The 20,314-nt window shown below is 48.7% G+C and overlaps 1 protein-coding gene across 2 annotated transcripts; it reads left to right on the forward strand.

Moving 5' to 3' along the window:
* Positions 1 to 41: 41 nt before the first annotated feature.
* Positions 42 to 19,947, forward strand: LOC135257694 (chloride intracellular channel protein 5-like). Of its 2 annotated transcripts, none has more exons than XM_064340712.1 (6): positions 42 to 988; positions 14,224 to 14,333; positions 14,785 to 14,910; positions 16,625 to 16,731; positions 17,503 to 17,684; positions 17,965 to 19,947. In XM_064340712.1, exons 1-6 carry the CDS (start codon positions 86 to 88, stop codon positions 18,127 to 18,129), a joined length of 1,593 nt encoding a protein of 530 aa, XP_064196782.1. In that variant the 5' UTR covers positions 42 to 85; the 3' UTR covers positions 18,130 to 19,947. The 2 variants fall into 2 exon arrangements, with proteins under 2 accessions (XP_064196782.1, XP_064196783.1); XM_064340713.1 differs by lacking the exon at positions 42 to 988 and adding an exon at positions 9,499 to 9,843.
* The last annotated feature ends 367 nt before the right edge of the window (positions 19,948 to 20,314 follow it).

The raw sequence follows: 20,314 nt of genomic DNA on the forward strand, positions 1-20,314 counted from the left end.
CTCTGAAGCACGCCCTCACCAGCACAGTCGGGGCGGCAGGGCCGACCGATCAAAGTCCCCTCGCTCCTCGAGCTATAAACCGCTCATGCGCAGCGCTCGGTCCTGCCAGAGACACCAGCATTGCCTGCGTCCAAAGTCCCCCCCAGAGCGAACGACTCTGAGCGCCTGCTCGCCTCTTACCACCCCGGATTTTTTCTTTAAAAAAAGCCCCATCGGCGGAGAGAGAAACATGGAGAACAACGGCAACGTCTACGAGAGCGTGAGGGAGGAGAACGTGTACGAGACCCCGTACGACAAAGGCGCCGCTCCGCCTGCGGAACCCAAGTACGAGAACCAAGGCGCTATATACGAGACCCTCAGCGACGGGGCCGAGGCGATCTACAGCGAGGTGGAGGTCCACGCGGCGGCGGGCGGCGGCGGCGGCGACCGCGATTCGCCGGACTACATGGACACGCGGGACGGCGACGCCGGGGGGAGCAAGGCGGGGGGCGACAGCTCCTCCAGCGACAGCGACAGCGACAAGGAGAAGGAGAAGGAGAAGAAGAAGAAGAAGGAGAAGGCCGCACGGGTGAAGAAGGACAGCTCCAGCTCGTCCAGTTCGTCGGAGGACGAGGAGGAGAAGGAGAAGGAGAAGGAGGAGGAGGAGGAGCAGGAAAAGATGGAGGAAAAGGAAGAGGAGAAGGTCGAGGAGAAGGAGGAGGAGGAGGTGGTGGTCCCGGTCCCGCTGGAGGTGAACGGAGATGCCGCAGAGCCAGGAGGCTCTTCCTCCTCCTCCTCCTCCTCCTCGTCTTCCGAGCAGGGCGATGAGCCGGCGTCGCCGATCGACGTGGACAGCGCGGACAGCGACATGCTGATGGCCTACAGCCTGTCCGACGGCAAAGCCAGCGAATCGGAGGAGGCGGTGGACTACAGCCTCAAAGCCACCGACAGCGACACCGCGGAGGACAGTGCAGACCCGAATCAGCCGGAAATCGCTCTCTTCGTCCGGGTAAGAAAAGCGCTTACGCATCAACATTCACCATAACATCGCCTGCATTGTCCTTTAATTTATTTATTTTAATTCGTAGCCTACATATGACTTAAAATTGTATAGGCCTATCACTGAAGAGACAAAAGTTAATAGCAATGCACTCTGCATGCAGTTGTGCGCAAGCGAGCCTGGTGGTAGTAACTGTTCGCAGTAACTATTGTCATTGTTGGAACCACTGTTTAAAAAGTGGAGAGTTTGCTGGGGACCTTTCCGTTGCTGATCAAGGTCACGGGGGTGTGGCTGATAAGCGGCTATTACGCCTGGTTCGCAAGCCCGTGCGTCGCCGTTTGCGCTGTGGACTTTATGCAATGGAATGAGCGTGAGGGAGAAAACACAGTAGATGGATGATAATTAAGTGCTAAAAAGCAAATACTCACTGACTAACAGCAACGCTAAGCAAAGAAGCTGGCGTAGAGTTTGGACAGTCTGTAGGTCAACGAAACGTAAAAACGTTATCTATACCGCGCAGAATAGAATGTACCATTCCCTGTGTGTTCTTTAGACTCCAAACGAAAAACACAGCGGCTTTCTCAGCCCAGGTGACGGAGGTTAATCAATTTAAAATGCAATCAGAAGGGGAAGTCAAGATCCACAATCATATCGCGGGCAGCTGTTTACAGTAACGGTCACACGGCGTTGCTAACGGAGACAGCGCGCGGGGGCGTGGGTATGGGAGAGAGAGACGCGCATTCTTGACTTTGCCGTTGTCTTGACTGATGGCTGCGCTGGTTAGAGGCCCCGCTGTTGTGTGTAATTATTAACCGTTATCAGATCGAATGGATGAAGTCTGTTGGAGCACTGGAGACCCATATGAGAAAAAAAATAAATAAATAAACAAAGCATATTTTTACCGTTATCGGCGTGTACATTGTGTTCATTAATAGACTACCGATGAGGTACACTAGGAGTTAACAATGAGGGCCCTCACAGCCAGGATCTGATTGCGAAATTAGGGTTGTGATACAAGAGTGACGACACTCACAGAGTTGGGACCTAGATCGCGAGACGCACGCGTTGATACTCCTCTTCATGGCGCAAAAAAAAAGTGCATGGGGTCGAAGTGCCTGCACTTCAGACCCGATGGAATATGGCCTTGTGCAAATTTTCGGTGTTGTGGTGTAGTAAAGTTGAAAAACAAAAAAACAGTTACTGTAGTGGGGTGAAAGGTGTTGACAATTACATGGGCACACAGCTTTGGGGGAGGGGGTTGTTGGGGTGGGGGTAGAGCTACAGAAATTCAGTTTGTTTTATTAAGAAGGCAGGGCCGGAGCAGAATTCTTTCCAAGGACCCAGAATTCCTAGCTACGCCCCCAGCCTACAGCCAACAAAGTGCCTAACCTGAAATCCTTCTGTGAGATCCTTCTCTCCAGCTAATATGGTGGAAAAGTTTTATTCAGCAGTGGGCGTCTCAGACATTTAAAGGCCTTTACTGTGGAGAGAAAAGGTCTAATTATTAACCTGCTGCCAATACCTACACACCGAGAGGTACTTCTTACGCACCAAGCCTCCTTACACACTGAGACTAACTCCTTACATACTGAAACCCACTCCTTACACACTGAGACCCACTCCTTACACACTGAGACCCACTCCTTACATACTGAAACTCACTCCTTACACACTGAGACCCACTCCTTACACACTGAGACCCACTCCTTACACACTGAGACCCACTCCTTACACACTGAGACTAACTCCTTACATATTGAGACCCACTCTTTACATACTGAGACCCACTCCTGACTTTATATCCTCCACCTCCTGGCTCAGTAGCGCCTCCTGTGGTCGGTCAGGACCCTGCAGTCTGTCAGGGTCTGTGCGTCCTCTGTGGACTGTAGGCTTGTATGCGCACCATCATACTCAATGGCGTGTCTGATGTTATCGTGTTTGGACCCTAAAAAGGTGCGGATATCGCGCATGGAATCAGCCCGTCCTGGACTTTGGAAAGATCGGTGCCCCGGGGGCGGGGGCTGTTCTGCAGTGCCCCCCCCCCGCGCTTACTGCTCTCCGAGCCTCCGGGCTGTCATGGTCTTACAGGGAGAGGGAAAGCTGGCTGGAGAGGATTTACTCTTACTGAAGGGCAGCTGAGGATTCTGGGTCTTTATGACAGGGTGTGGCTGGTATAGCAGCTTTGTATCATAAAACCGTCCCACAATAAATCTCACTCTGTTTGTGGATGCGTGTGTGAGTGAGTGTGTGTGTGTCTGTGCATGCGCGTGCATGTGCGTGTGCATTCGTACGTGTGTGTGACATCTGCCGCAGAAGTGTTCATGTTTTTCGGGAGTGACCTCAGGCCCTTCTGAGTGGGTACTGAGACCCAACACGCAATTTGGGAACACCTTCACCTCCCTCTGACACAGGCACATCAGCAGAGAGCATTCTGGGAAATCATTTTCCAGAGCGTGATGAGGGTTGGGCCTTCTTTCCACAGCTGAGTATAAACCTGAGAAACATTAACCAAGAAACAAGGAATCGAAACGAATCGCGAAAACCGATCGTCTCTCACACGTGTGAAAAATCATTCAGTGCGTAGCTGAATCAATGTGCAAGTGGACACGCTCAATCAGAACCTTAGAGATAAAGGATAGATCGGACATAATAAATCGTTATTAAGTATAAAAGATGAAACTGGCGTGCGATTATGAGAGGTTAGTCGTTAGGTGCAGTGAGAGGGGGGGAGGGGTGTCGCTGAAGGAATTTCTCCGGGTTGCTTAAGAGTGCATTTTGCGACAGGTTCAAAGGTGTGTTCCGGAGGTGTGCGCTAACCGTAGCGGTGGGATTCTTGGGTTAGTCATTTAGAAAGCCGAGACCCATCACGGCACAAACAAAACATGCCCCCGCTTCTCTGTGAGCTGGTATTCATTTCCGTAAGTCTGATGAAATGGATTTTTAAAAGATTTGAAGAATGTATTAACACTCACACATATTCGAATTTTACATAGTTGCCTGGAGTAAATATTTGAATAAGGTGCCCTGCCAACCCCCCCTTTCAAACAACATTTTGAAGGCCATTATGAAGTCCATGCATTCCTTGCAGGCCTGAAATCATTCTAATTTCTGGGGAAATATAATATATACAGTATATATATATATATATATATATATATATAGTAATCTATGCAGTAGTGGAGCGTCTATTCACATCTGACCCCAAAGGATATTTGTTTGACAGAATTGTAGTTTCATAGTGTTACCATTCCCACTAAATCAAATGAAAAGTTTAGTTTTGCAAATAGAAACACCAATCAGTACCTTTTCTCGTGGAATTGCTCATTCTGTCCAACGCAGGAGCGCTGAATTAACATTACGTAAATGACGATTGTAACAATGTTGAAATGTACTGTCATCTTGAAAGTTATTTTAGTGCTGGGCTGCCAAACCCTGTTCCTTGAGATCTGCCTTCCTGTAAGATCTCACTCCAACCCAAAAAAATAATAATTCAAAAGCCAGAGATCTCGTTGAGCTGCTAATTAGTAGAACTGGTTGTGCAAAATTAGGGCTGAAATGAGAACTTCCTGGAGCTGGGTTGGGCCGCCCTGTTTCTGATGTACAGGAAAAATGTTCTGAACAAGCAGGGACAAGGACTGACGGTTGGAATTAAGTCGCAGTCTGCATGTTTCACCACAAGAGGGCTCTCGTGCTCTCTCCACGCTGTTTGCTTGACAAACTGAAGCTGAAGGTGAATCTGCTCTTTAAACTGATAACAACTGGGAGTTTTTTTTCTGAGTACAGTTAGAGGTCACTGACAGTGAATAGTTTTTTTTTTTTTTAATTAATTTTTTTTCCCTCATTGACTTTTTCATCTTGTCATGCTTTGATTAGGTAATTTGACATTTTAATTTACAACCGTAATGCATAAACAAAACTAACCATGGCAGTCTTGTGGAGAAAATAAGAAAAAAATCTGGAAATCTGAGAGGAAATCGGTCGCCTGGAAAGTTGGCTTTAGGGGAAGCGTACAGCAGACTCTAAAGCCAGTCTGCAGATGTAATGTGTGTAGATTCCATTGTGACAAACACACCATCTCTTTTTGGACATTATATTCTCCTCTGCAGTACATTTTGCATATAAAACTGTAGCATTATGAGGAATTTTGCTCCTGAAATGCGTGAATGAATTTTTTTGTGAGAGGTGAGCTGATTGGCTAAGGGGGTGGGTCACCCCTGTACTGGAATGCTGTGATTGGCTGGCCCAGATTAATAATTGCTTGATTCCTGCCGTACACCGTGTGCAGCTCACCCAGCCCCCTGGTTGAGTTAATGATCCACCGGCACTGCGCCGCTTCTCTTTGTGAAATCAGAGCTTGCGATGTTTCTGGAAACTCAGGTTTAATTCTGAGAGAGAAAGTTTGAATCTGGGCAGGTGGGTGGTCGGGTTGAGGGTTGAGGGTTGGGGGCGGGGGGTTGTGTGTGGGGAATCAGTTATACTGACCTGTGTGTGACTTATTTGGGGGGGGGGAGCGGGTGGTGTAGGTATGCTGTCCTGTGTGACAGCAACATTTGGGGGTTGGGGTTGGGGTTGGGGGGGGGGGCGGTGAAATGACAGTTATGGGGACACATAGGGATGGTGGATGGCGGATGGCGGATGGGGGATGGGGGTTAGGGGTTGGGTGGCGGGGGGGATGACAGCTATGGGGACACACAGTGACTTGCGCTGGCTGAAGGGAGACCTGACCTGCTGTCAGGACCCCCCCCCCCCGCATTTGGACTGCATTTTTTTTTATATAGCGCTTTTATCCAAAGCGCTTTACAATTGATGCCTCTCATTCGCCAGAGCAGTTAGGGGTTAGGTGTCTTGCTCAAGGACACTTCGACACGCCCAGGGCAGGGTTTGAACCGGCAACCCTTCGACTGCTAGACAATCGGTCTTACCTCCTGAGCTATGTCGCCCCCCAACCCCAGTGTGTCCCCATAACTGTCATCCCCCCCCCAATCCCAACCCCTGTGTCAAATCTTGAGGTATGCAGTCATTTCGAAACAGACAGTCTTCACACTCACGTGCAGTCCTTCTGCAGGCACACTGCTGCCCCGTGCATGAGTATGAGGAGTATGAGGACGGAGTGTAGCACAGTGGGTAAGGAACTGCGCTTGTAACCGAAAGGTCGCAGGTTCGATTCCCGGGTAAGGACACTACCGTTGTACCCTTGAGCAAGGTACTTAACCTGCATTGCTTCAGTATATATCCAGCTGTATAAATGGATACAATGTAAAGTGCTATGTAAAAAGTTGTGTAAGTCGCTCTGGATAAGAGCGTCTGCTAAATGCCTGTAATGTAATGAGTATATTACATTTGTTGTTGATTAAAAGAACATGTTGCGATCAGTTATTTTTTTTGCTGACCCATATCGCTAACCCCTGGACGGAAGGAGAATTTTTAAAAACTTGAAAACCTATATTCCCAGGCCACTACTGACTTGGGGGCATCAATAATTCAGGAAGGAACCTTCCTCTCCTGGGTTTCCTGCAGGCGATCAAATACAGCGGCCGACGCGTCCTGTGCTTTGTGTGTGAAGCGCTGTAAATAATGCAACCAGCATCGCTCTATCACACTCAAACTACCCTGCCAAATACTGCCCCCTCACACTAAAACTGCCCTGCCAAATACTGCAACCTCACACTCAAACTACCCTGCCAAATACTGCCCCCTCACACTCACACTGCCCTGCCAAATACTGCCCCCTCACACTAAAACTGCCCTGCCAAATACTGCCCCCTCACACTAAAACTGCCCTGCCAAATACTGCACCCTCACACTCAAACTGCCCTGCCAAATAATGCACCATCACACTCAAACTGCCCTGCCAAATACTGCCCCCTCACACTCAAACTGCCCTGCCAAATACTGCACCCTCACACTCAAACTGCCCTGCCAAATACTGCCCCCTCACACTCAAACTGCCCTGCCAAATACTGCACCCTCACACTCAAACTGCCCTGCCAAATACTGCACCCTCACACTCAAACTGCCCTGCCAAATACTGCCCCCTCACACTCAAACTGCCCTGCCAAATACTGCACCCTCACACTCAAACTGCCCTGCCAAATACTGCCCCCTCACACTAAAACTGCCCTGCCAAATACTGCCCCTCACACTCAAACTGCCCTGCCAAATACTGCACCCTCACACTCAAACTGCCCTGCCAAATACTGCCCCCTCACGCTCAAACTGCCCTGCCAAATACTGCACCCACACACTCAAACTGGCCTGCCAAATACTGCACCCTCACACTCAAACTGCCCTGGCAAATACTGCACCCTCACACTCAAACTGCCCTGCCAAATACTGCCCCCTCACAGTAAAACTGCCCTGCCAAATACTGCACCCTCACACTCAAACTGCCCTGCCAAATAATGCACCATCACACTAAAACTGCCCTGCCAAATACTGCCCCCTCACACTCATACTGCCCTGCCAAATATTGCACCATCACACTGAAACTGCCCTGCCAAATACTGCCCCCTCACACTCACTGCCCTGCCAAATACTGCCCCCTTCATTATCATTAGCATTCCCTAGTTAGCATGAGCATTTTCTATGTTTTTGCTGAGTTCAGGAAGTCAGCAGCCTGACACCAAACCCTCCCCCCCCCCAGGTACCGAGCCCCCACTCAACCTGGAAGTTATGTGATGTCACCCCTGCACACACACACGCATGTACGCACACACACATACACACACACACATGCACAAAGGCACGCACACACACCACACACACACACACACACACTCATACACGCAAGCACTCACCGTCCTACAGCAGATAATTCTAGAAGCTCTAAATTTAGAAATGGACTCATTGGAATGTCCCAGTGCCCTGACTGGGCTGTGCTGTCTAACCACCACCCCCAACCCCCCCCCCAGCCCAAAACCCTCCCTCTCCGTGTCTGACTCACGCCCCACACACCGTCCCGTGTTGCTACCCGGGCGGTAGTTAGGGACGGCGATAACCATGACGATGACGAGGTCAGTACCACGGTGATTTACCTCCAATCACATGACCACCTCCCCAGCTTCTGAATAGCAGTCTGCGGTCTCCTCCCGGAGTTCCTCTTAACTCCATCACTCTCAGTGCTGCTCTGAAGCGCTCAGGCCTTTGAGATCACACCCCTCTGTACACCGGCTTTGTACTGTAGGGTCATTCAATCAGAGGGAACAGCGAACAGGCTGACACAGAGCTGTGTGCTTTACTAAGGTCCACTGATTAGATTTACACCTGAGATTAGATTAACACATCTGATCACCCAGAGAGAGAGAGAGAGAGAGAGAGAGAGAGAGGGAGGGAGAGAGAGAGAGTGAGAGAGAGGGAGAAAGAGAGAGAGAGAGAGAAGGAAAAAGAGAGAGAGAGGCTTTGTCTGTGTTTGACTCAGTGTTCAGTTTTCATCATACCTTTTGTTCTGCCTGTAAATTATTTAAAAAAAAATTTATATCCCCTTGTAGCACAGGTAGGAAAAACTCAGATAAACATCCTGTATCACTGATTTTGAGACTTTTCAGGGTGCTTTGAAGTTTTTGAAAAAGGCCATTTTAAAAAGGCAATAAGCTGACTGTGTGAAATGACTGTGATCACTGAACATTCCACAATGTCAGAATTTAGTTTGACCAGGCTGGGCAAAGTATAAAAACAAACAAACAACCCCCCCCCCCCCCCGTCCTTTCAGCCCAGGAGTCCGTTCTGTCCCCAGAATCAGCAGTGTGGCACTTCTAGGGGAACGTACGGTTCCACTGCGGCTGACACATGCAGTCATGTGACCGCTGAGCCTCACTGAGCCCGTCAAATTAAACAGGTCATTAATATTTAAGCGTGATTCCCATGATCCAGACTGTTTGCCACTGGGCTGATGCCAGCGATCTGCACAAGCTTCAGTCTGCTGTTCGGCTGTACATTCAGCTCCAAAAAAAACAAAGACCCAGAGATGTGCTCTGTGTGAATCTGTCTGAGAAAGCCTCAGTGGATTTAATATTTCCGTCTGGGAATAATGAAAATGATCTACTTTTAATGTGAAAATACTAGAGAACCCTCTCCCATGGGACAGGTAAATAAGCTATTACTACTCCATCCACACCACACACATATGTGTGTTTGCATATGGACATAATTAAATGAATGGAGGAAAAGTAGAGGACATATTCATGTTATTGTTATGTTCATATACTGAGCTTACGAATACGATATATAATATTCATAAAAGCAATGCGAGGATGGACCTGTAGGTTTGGAGGGGGGTGGATTTGAGTGGGAATGGGTTTGGGGAAAGGGGTGGGGGGGGAATAAGGGTATGAAGTAGATTGTGGTGGATGTTGTCAGGGGGGTGGAGGGGAGGCTGTGATTTAGGAAAGGACAGTAGAGAGTGGGGGGGGGGAGGTGTAATATTGTAATGAGGAGGACAGTGTCTCTGTGGTGCGCACCAGTGGAGTGGGGGGGGGGGGGGTGAGCTCCTCCCACAGTGTCACCTATCCCAGCTCCTGTGACTCCTGCCCCTCAGTGTGACAGCAGCAGACAGAGCGCTTCAGTCAAACCAAACTGCCCCCCGCAGAACCAGGACTGTTACCCCCGGGGGCAATTACCTGCACAGGCAGCAGGGGCAGAGAGGGTACTGTAAGAGACCTGTGTCAGAAAGGAGAGAGAGGGAGAGAGAGGGAGAGAAAGAGGGAGAGAGAGATGAGGCTTCTGTGCCTCCCTTGCTTGTGACTGGACTTTCACGAGGCTGTACGGACTCTTCATTACAACTTCACGGAAAGCTCTAGAGTAAATCCACCATGACCGACCCCGCAAATGGAGAGGACAAGGACCCGGACATCGAGTTGTTTGTGAAGGTGAGAGGGGAGTGCATGCTGTGAGTGATTGTGTGTGTGTGTGTGTGTGTCTATGCTGTTTTTAGGGGTGTAGAGAGCAGTTCGGGCAGTGCAGTGTGTCGTAGCATTTGGGTGTGTGGATTTATGTCAGTTGTGTGCGTGAGTCTATGTGTGTGTCTGACTTTGCATGTGTGTGTGCGTGTGTGTGAGTGTGTGCATATGCGCATGTGTGTGTGTGTCTATATGAGTGTGTGTGTGTGTGTGCATGTGTGTGTGTCTATATGAGTGTGTGTGTGTGTGTGTGTCTATATGAGTGTGTGTGGGTGTGTGTGTGTGTGTGTCTATATGAGTGTGTGTGGGTGTGTGTGTGTGTGTGTGTGTCTATATGAGTGTGTGTGTGTGTGTGTGTGCGCGTGCGTGTGTTTATATGAGTGTGTGTTTATATGAGTGTGTGTGTGCATGTGTGTGTGTGTTTATATGAGTGTGTGTGTGTGTGTGTGCGTGTGCGCGTGTGTGTATTTATATGAGTGTGTGTGTGTGTGTGTGTGCGCATGCGTGTGTTTATATGAGTGTGTGTTTATATGAGTGTGTGTGTGTGTGTGTGTTTATATGAGTGTGTGTGTGTGTGTGTGTGTGTATGAGTGTGTGTGTGTGTTCAGTACCTGTACGCAGAGGGAAAGTGTTCCTGCTGTGCGCGGGTGGTTCTGAGGGGCTGTGTAAGATGATCCTCGCGGTCGAGTTACCGCCATGCCAGGGTTGGCCAGCGGGGTGACAGTGAGGCCTCGGGGGGGGGGCACCGGGGGGGTATCAGGGTGGGGGGGGGGACACTGTGGACAGCAGATTTACTCATTAATTATTTGGACAGGTTTTGTGGTCAGCAGCGGTTCAGGAGAGGGATTTCAGGATTTAGGGGTAGGGGGGTGTGCCTGATTGGGGGTGGGGGTGTATGGGGGGGGGGGGGTATGTTTTGAAAATGCCAGTATGCCATGCTATAGGCTGTGCCCTTCAACTGTCTTAGGGCAAGAGGTAGCCAGCTAATAGTAATGTCCTATGCTCTTGTGTCTCCAGCTAGTTAGCTAACGTTATATTACTGTAGCCATACTGTTGCGTCTCTAGCTAGTCAGCTAACATCATATTACTGTAGCTATGCAGTTTTGTTTCAGCAGAACCAGCTAATGCTACGCTACTGCTACGCTACTGCAGGTGTGTGTTCTGATTGCGCTCTGGGATGTGAGCTAGCTGGCCGTGCGGATTGGTTGTTATCCCACAGCTGTATCTGCAGTGCTGTTCAGTGGATGCTACTGTAATAAGGACCTGATAAAATACACCCACAGTACCCTGCCCAGCGCGCCAGGGTGTTAGAGAGAGGGGGCGAGACCTGTGACCTGGTTTAAAGAGCACTGGGGTTTCCTCCTCAAGGGGGTGGGGCTGCTGGGAATCCCCCCCCCGCCCCCCCCGCAGGTGTCCACTGATTCAGAGTGCTGGTTATACACTATGTTGTGAGAGTGCGATATTTAGTGAAATATGAAATATCACCTGTGTCTGAATATGCATGTTTCTGTGGCTTTACACACACACACACACAATTGTACACACACACGTGCACACACACACATAAAAACACATGTGCACACACATACATTCATGTGCACACACATATATTCGTGTGCACGCCCACACACGTGCACACTCACACTCACACTCACACACACACACACAAATGTAATGCTAACTGCACGTGAACTGGTAATGCTCACTGAAGGTGAACTGGTAATGCTAAATGTAGCTGAACTGGTAATGCTAACTGTAACTTAACATTTGTTTTGTCACATGGGGCTAGTAGGGAAAGTAGCCTGATTTGAAGATGACATCACCCCTGTAATCTCTCCCTATTGGACAGAGATCCAGCAGCAGTGCACCCTCCCTCCCTCGGCTATTCTTATCTTCAGTTTAACGAGCGTTTAGTGCCTCTGCCTGAACTCTGTCAGTCAGCACAAACTGAACTAATGGATCCAGTGGACCTTGATTGTACCGCTGCTACCCCACAAGCTCACAAATAACCAATTAAAATAATTTTAAAATTATTTTTTAAAAAGAAATATGGCTCTAATACAACAGAGCATCCTGTCCCATTTAACCGAATAGGTTTTTTTTCAAAATTCCAAGTCAGCGTTCTAGAGCTCCACTGCTTTCAGTCACCAGTAGTAGCGATTGTGACATCAGCATTAGAACGTTCAGTTAAAGAGCATTCTAATCACGTATTTGTGACCTCACACCTTCAAGGGTGACTGTAAGGTGAAAGCAGAGCCATGGGAGGTGGAACAGGAAGTGGAAAAACACACTCAGCTGTAACATAATCTCTGACTGCACACGTGTGTGTGTGCATTAGTGTGTTCCTGTGCACTGGTGCGTGTGTGTGTGCGTGTTTCTGTATGCAATTGAGTGTCTTTATGAATGTAATTATGCAAGTTAATGTAGATGCTGCCCTCACAGAAATACAGAAATGTTCTGCTAAATAGGCAGACATTTTGAAAATATATTGATAACTATATTTGACAGCAGTGTACTTTTGCAATTGTCTGGTGATATATCTCCGAGATTTCTCTCATATGCAGATCACAGACAGTTTGAAAACAGAGTAGCTGAGACTGGCTTTCTGAGCTGAAGTCTATCACGTAAAATGTATGGCGGTTTGGTGGGGGGGGGGGGATCAGTATCAATGGCACCTTTATGTTTCATATGATCCAGGCAGAGCTTAGCATTCAAAATTCAAAACCCGGTGACAGACACTTTTCAGTGGAAAAAGGTGAAACGTTAAATCCATGCTTTTAATCCCTCCTCACGAATGACACTCATCTGATCAGCATCGAAGCGATGCCCCCGCCAGCCATTGTTCTTCTGTCCTCCCTAGATCTCGATCTCGATTGGCTATTATCAGCAGCCTGTATTGTGTTTCCGTGGTAGCGGTGTGCCCATTCACTGCATTAAAATGGCTTGTTTCTTGGCCAAACGGGTTGGGTGTCCAGCAGAGGAAGTGACATCATCGCCGTGCGGGTGATTGGCGTGTCTGGAGTCAGGCTGTGTCTGACGTCTGAGGGGATGTCGTGGCCGTGAGCCAGGGGCGTGTCTGTGTCTGACATCTGCCCGTCTCCCCAAAATCTGGTGCATTTAAATATCCCTGGTAATCAGATATCACTCAGCCCTGCAACATGGAGACCCAGAACTAAAACACGCAGACCCTGTGCACACCCAGAACTAAAACACGCAGACCCTGTGCAGACCCAGAACTAAAACACGCAGACCCTGTGCAGACCCAGAACTAAAACACGCAGACCCTGTGCAGACCCAGAACTAAAACACGCAGACCCTGTGCAGACCCAGAACTAAAACACGCAGACCCTGTGCAGACCCAGAACTAAAACACCAGACCTGTGCAGACCCAGAACTAAACAGCAGACCCTGTGCAGACCCAGAACTAAAACACGCAGACCCTGTGCTGACCCAGAACTAAAACACGCAGACCCTGTGCAGACCCAGAACTAAAACACGCAGACCCTGTGCAGACCCAGAACTAAAACACGCAGACCCTGTGCAGACCCTGTGCTAAAACACGCAGACCCTGTGCAGACCCAGAACTAAAACACGCAGACCCTGTGCTGACCCTGTGCTAAAACATGCAGACCCTGTGCAGACCCTGTTGCAGACCCAGCGCTACCTCACGCAGCGGCTAATGAAGCGGGTAATGGAACGCTCTGCATTATTCAGTGCCCCCCCCCCCTCTCCCCCCCGGGGGGGTCGGGTGACGGGCGGCGGGGTCCGGTTTCCCCCGCTGGTCTTAGGTTGCCGCCGGAATAACCTGATGTGGAAATTTGGATTTGATTCCCTTTTTAAAACGAAAACAAAAGGAAAAGAGTCGGCCCCCCCCGGTCCCGGGCCTGCCGTCCGTGTCCCAGATTGGGCTCATCGGTTTATTCGCAAGGAACCTCCACAGAAAACAGCGACGACTGCAAGCGCGCCGTCCGATGTGCTGCGCGTGCGTCTCCAGCCCAGCAGATCTCAGTCCGGCTTTTGTTTGCGTGCTCTGTGCAGATGGAAATGTCACTGCCACATTATTCATTAATGAAACCCTGTCCCCCACCTGACCCCTTATATTATGATTGGGTTATCAAGTTTTTGTTCAGATTTAATCAATCAAATCTATATTCAATATATTCAAGCCAGTTGTGGGATATTAACATGTGGGTTGATGTTTATATGTGTTTTATGGAATTTCATTGGTTGATTGATTATGTGGGTGCATCCTCTGTATGCAGGCAGTTTTATTGGTTTGTTTAATGTGGGTGTGTCCTGTCAATGGGGAGCTTTATTGGTTGGTTTAATATGTGGGCGTGTCCTCTGCAGGCGGGGACTGATGGAGAGAGCATTGGGAACTGCCCCTTCTCCCAGAGGCTCTTCATGATCCTGTGGCTGAAAGGAGTCGTCTTCAACGTCACTACGGTCGACCTGAAGAGGTAAGAGACAGAGTCCACCTGAGACAGAGTCAGTCATCTACCTGAGATAGATAGAGTCACATTCAACCACCTGTGACAGAGTCACAGTCAAGTCTCAGTCAACCACCTGAGACAGTCACAGTCATCTACCTGAGACAGAGTCACAGTCATCTACCTGAGACAGAGAGTCAAAGTCAACCACCTGAGACAGTCACAGACAACCACCTGAGATTGACAGCGTCACAGTCAAACACCTGAAGTCTGAAGATATTCCCTCCATTAGCTCAGAGAAGCACATTTAAAATATGCTGACCGCAGAGCTGTGCATGCTGGGAGAAGTGTGACATCATGTGGTCATGTGGTCACGCTGGAACCCAGGTGCGTGCCTGTGAGCCGCGGCAGGTGCGTGTGGCTTTGGCCCGAGCGCCGTGGCGGCGGATCTCTCTGAATCCCCCACTTCCTCCCTGCACAGGAAGCCGGCGGATTTGCATAACCTGGCCCCGGGGACGCACCCGCCATTCCTCACCTTCAACGGCGAGGTGAAGACCGACATCAACAAGATAGAGGAGTTCCTGGAGGAGTCGCTGGCGCCCCCAAAGTAGGCCGTCCCAAAATGTGACGCTGGGATGTGTGTCTGTGTGCATGTGTGTGTGTGTGCGTCTGTGTGTGTGTGTGTGTGTGTGCGCGTCTGTGTGTGTGTGTGTGTGTGTGTGTGCGTCTGTGTGTGTGTGTGTGTGTGTGTGCGCGTCTGTGTGTGTGTGTGTGTGTGTGTGTGTGTGTGTGTGTGTCTGTGTGCGCGTGTGTGTGTGTGCATCTGTGTGTGTGTGTGTGTGTGTGTGTGTGTATGTGTGTCAGAAGTGCATCTGCTCTTAGACCAGTGGTGACAAACCCTGCTCCTGGGTATCGACCATTCCGGTAGGTTTTCAATTTTCAACACTACTTTGGCACACCTGACTGTACTAATTAGCAGCTCAGTGCAGATCTCTAGCTGGTGAGTGAGGTGTGCTTTGTTAGGGTTAGGGAGTGAAAACACTTCGGCTCTCTAGGAACAGGGTTGGGAACCACTGTCGTAGACCATCAGAGGTCAGGTCCGTTTGGGGACCTGTCCATAATGTTATATGGGGGGTGGGGCTTTTCATGGTTGACTGCTCCTGTACAGGCAGGCAGTTAATCAACACTGACTGAGTGCATTTATTGGTGGATATTAGAGCCCAAGTTTGTTCTCTGATTGATTGCTTCCCAGAAATCTACCAGAAATCCCCTGTTCACTTGGATCCTTTTGACTTACCTCTGTCTGATGACACCAAAAATTACACCACATGCGACCTTCATGTAATTAAATGTGTCACTTTAAAAAATTTGCAGCTGCAGTTGAGGCTAAGCCCTGGTTCTGGCCCACTTCCTGTTTGTTGCTTGCTGGTTGCTGTTGGTTACGCATCTCTACCTGGTTTGGTTCTTGCTCTGTTGGCTACAGAGTCCCCGGGGGGGTTAGAACCAATTCCCAATCAGAAGCTGATTTTCGCCTCCGAGAACTGTGCGTTCTGACTTCATGTTCGTTAAGCAATTACGCTCTGAAGCGTAAAAGAAGGAAACCAGCTGACTCTGCGACTCCTTGCAGTGCCTGCGGGGGCAGCAGAGAGCAGTGCTCAGTGTGCAAGGCCCAGGGTACACTCTGCTCTGCTCAGTTGCTTAGCACTCTGTACTGGAGTTATCTGAGAAAGCTCTGCCATGTACAAAAATATGTTTACAGGCAGGGCTCTAGCTGTTCTGCTGCCCTGGGCCAGATTGTGGATCGGAGGGGTTCCGCCCTTGACTGCCCTTGTCACCCAGAACCAGCTCTGTATATGTATATATAAAATTTAAAAAATAGAACTACACTAATACCGGTCCAGAACACATATCATTTAAATGACAATATTTTACACTACCAAATGAAGTAAACTCTGTCTTATTTTCTCATCCTGGGTAACACTGTGATCAGTGGAATTATAGGATATTTATTTTGTACTAAATGGTGGCATGTCTTAAGCAGAACTGCAATGCAATGAGCCCACTGTACTGGAGCCTGTAGAGGATTCTGGGTAAAGGTGTCAGGTGCTGTACGGCCAGCCAAGATGCTAACGCCAGCACCGGCTTTAGATTCAGATCCCCCACCCTCCCCCTGCTGGTAGCTAAATGAACTGCAGGAAGAGAAAACCTCTGTGTAACATCCTGAGCACAGGAAACTAGGCCAATCCCCCCATCAAGGTGTGAGTGAGTGCCTGTCGCTGAATAATGCAGTAAACGATGTCGCACGCCGCGTCTCTCCTCAGGTATCCCAAACTCGCCGCAAAGAACAGGGAGTCCAACACGGCGGGGAACGACGTCTTCGCCAAGTTCTCCGCCTACATCAAGAACACCAACCCGGGCGCCAACGCAGGTAAGGACCCGATTCGCTCTCCGGTGGTTCGGCCAAGCTCAGGGGAAGGCACGGGACCGGGCAAAGCGCGCTGCGACATATTTAATCTACGGTGCTCTCTGAATAACCGCAGTGCAAAGGAATCGGTCGGGAGGACGGAGTGTGGCACAGTGGGTAAGGAACTGCGCTTGTAACCGAAAGGTCGCAGGTTCGAATCCCGGTAAGGACACTGCCGTTGTACCCTTGAGCAAGGTACTTAACCTGCATTGCTTCAGTATATATCCAGCTGTATAAATGGATACAATGTAAAGTGCTATGTAAAAAGTTGTGTAAGTCGCTCTGGATAAGAGCGTCTGCTAAATGCCTATAATGTAATGTAATGTAATGTAATCACGGCGAAAATGAATTATCACGTCCCAATCGCCGCAGTTAAATATTTAACATATTTTATGAGCCCTTTCTGTAATGGCCTGTGAATTCCGACAGGAGAGGAGGGAACTGTGTTACCAATGTGTTAAAGCAGATCAACTGAAGTCCTGGCCAGATCACCGGGATGTCAAAATGTGTGGCTCTGCTCCCATCTAGTGGTCATACCGGGGTATTGCACTTTGTGTGTTTTTGGCTGGACCGCAACAGTAGGGCCAGCCCTGTAAACGCGAATGCCTGTGACTGAGTGAGTGATGAAGTTACACCATTGGTCGGCCCAGTTATGAAGTTACACCATTGGTCGACCGGATCACGTGTGTTAGGTCCAGCCATATACTAGGTTTTGACCGGGTCTTGTTTTTGCAGGCCTGGAGAAGGGCCTAGTGAAGGCCCTGAGGAAGCTGGACTCCTACCTGAACAGCCCGCTCCCGGAGGAGATCAACGCCGACAGCATGGAGGAGGAGAAGACCTCCAACCGCAAGTTCCTGGACGGAGACGACCTGACGCTGGCCGACTGCAACCTCCTGCCAAAGCTGCACATAGTGAAGGTAGGACCGTGCCCCCCTGGTGGCCGGAGGGGGGAGCTGCAGGAGAATTTTAATTTTGATACTGACAGCGGTACCCAGGGTTTAAGGCAGTGGTCTGCAGCCCTGGTCTTTGTTGTCACGCTGCACTTAATTAACCAATCGGAGCAGCTGATTACACAGGTATCTCACTTCGCCTGGTTACCTGGGTCTGAACTGGGTGCTGAATTTAAGGTGAAGACAAAAACCGGCGGAGCTCAAGTAAACAAAATAAAATAAAACTCTCTCTGCTGATTTCCACCAGATCGTGGCGAAGAAATACCGCAACTTCGAGATCCCGGCGGAGATGACGGGGGTGTGGCGCTACCTGCAGAATGCGCACGCGCGGGACGAGTTCACCAACACCTGCGCCGCCGACAAGGAGATCGAGCTGGCCTACGTGGACGTGGCCAAGAGGCTGTCCAAGTGAGCTGGGCCTGGCCGCCAAGCAGGGGGTTCGGTCGCGAGAGAAAAAAAAACTGCGTGCTGATGCCATTTTAGCTCCCCCCCCACCCCCCGCCCCACCCTCCTGACCTCTGAGTTTCGACTGTCGACGTTCTGCAGCCTGGAGAACGACCCGTGCAAAAAATCTCTCCAGACTGACTTACTATTTCTCTCTCTCTCTTTCTATCTCTCTTTCTGTCTCTCTCTCTCTTTGTCGCGTAGTTCAGGACCAGATGCTGGTCAGTCATACTAGCTGCTTGCTGACACGTGGTGTGACCGATAAATTCTTTTTAAACTATTACTATTAAGAGTAATTTTTTTATTTTATTTTATTTATTTTTTTTTCATTTAGAATCGTCCTCGATTTTGACTGTAGCGTGACCGTAGTGTCGAGTATGACGACTTGGCCGTTGAAGACACTCGCGTTTCGTGTTTGTGATTTTGAAAACTGCACCGCATGACACCAGCACGAAAAACGGCGCTGCCGACTTTGTGTTGTGAGTACGTTAGTTCTGCTTTCGGCTGAATTTCGTCCAAATCTGGGAATATATATAGCTGTGTAAGTAGCCGACATTTCTGTTTTTTTAAGTGGCTTGAGAAAAACAATCACAACTTGGATGAGCAATGAAACGTATTTTGAGACAGTTCGGAGCAGTGAAGAACGGTCAAAGACTGGGGTGGCTCTTTCAATGGGGAGACAGCGCCATCTGCTGTCAGAAATGTGGTATAAATTTCTTCTTCTTTTTTTTCTTCTTTTTCACACATGAAAATCTGCCGTGATTGTCATGCGAGTTCTGTTTGGCATTCGGGGAAAACATTTTCATCGGCATGCTGCATCGAAATGATACCACAGAATTTTCACAGATTTTATTTTTTAATTGTCAAAATGTTGAGAAAAATCATGCCCTGTAAACCAAGTGCCTTCTTTTTCTATCCTTCTATCCCTATTTCACGCCAACATTAATCCTAAAAAAATAAAGTTTAAGTTTATACGTCATTAGCCATGCAGAGCAGAATGAATGCCTTATATCAGGCGTTTTATTTTCTAAATATGCCGATTATCAATATTTACATATGATACTCTATTTTATTATACAGTGTATACTGATAAAGAATCATTGTTCAGGTGATTGATTTGCAATTACGTTAGTGTGTGAGGATCAAAAGCCTTTGGGACAAAGCAATGTAACCCCTTATATGCACTGCTTTCAACAATCTACCGAATATAAATAAAACTGAAATCAGGCTGAACAATTATTATAAGGGTAGGGAATTGTTGTAGCAGCAGTAGCAGTAATAGTAGCATACAAATATCATTTTAAATCAGGGACAGTGTTAGACATCAGGTTACTATTACTAACCAAACAATGTGTAAATCACACTTATAGCCATGCTCACGAGTATGGAACAGTGGTCTGACTTAAAACGACGTCTGGGCTGCATTACGATGAACCTGGGGAAATCCCGCGCGCACCGCAGACCCCCTCTTTGTTGCGTCAGACGTTTTTGGCACGCGCGTGCCGGACTCGGGAGGCTTTACGGCGCGCGTCAGGAGTTCTGCGAATCACTAAACGGTGGATCTCCCAAAAACCACAGCTCGTATAACTGTCTCTTTCAACGAGGTCTGCAGCTGTTTAACGGCCGCCCTGACCCGATCCTCGCTTGGATTTTCAGAAAACCTTTGCTCCTGTGTGGTTTCTACGACCGTTTCGATTTGAAAGGAGATCAGTAACGGTACGATAAGGCTTGGGGGTCCTCTTGGAGTGCACTGACTGCTACTTAAATAAATTATATTTTCACAAAATCTGATTCACGTCTCATTTTTTCCCCATAAAGAAATGTTTATTTATGCACTGACTCAGTGACGATGCTACGGAAAAAACAGCATACTATATATTCAGAGTATCACATCACACAATTAACTGCTTCGTCCTAACACAGGGTTGGGGCGAACTGGCGCAACATTGTCAGGATTGCATGCTAATTTCTGCTTTTATCTTTTTAATTAGCCCAAATATTTGACATAATACTGTAATTAAATTCCTTGAAAAGTTAAAGAATGACAACCGAGGACGGATCATGTGTCCACACAGGCTATTAAACGTTTTGTTGTGCCCTACAGCGGGTGTAGACAGCTAATTAGCTAGCTGAGCCAGGCTAATTGGTGACAA

Source organism: Anguilla rostrata, chromosome 6 (genome assembly GCF_018555375.3).
Source record: "Anguilla rostrata isolate EN2019 chromosome 6, ASM1855537v3, whole genome shotgun sequence".
Lineage (NCBI taxonomy): Eukaryota > Metazoa > Chordata > Actinopteri > Anguilliformes > Anguillidae > Anguilla > Anguilla rostrata.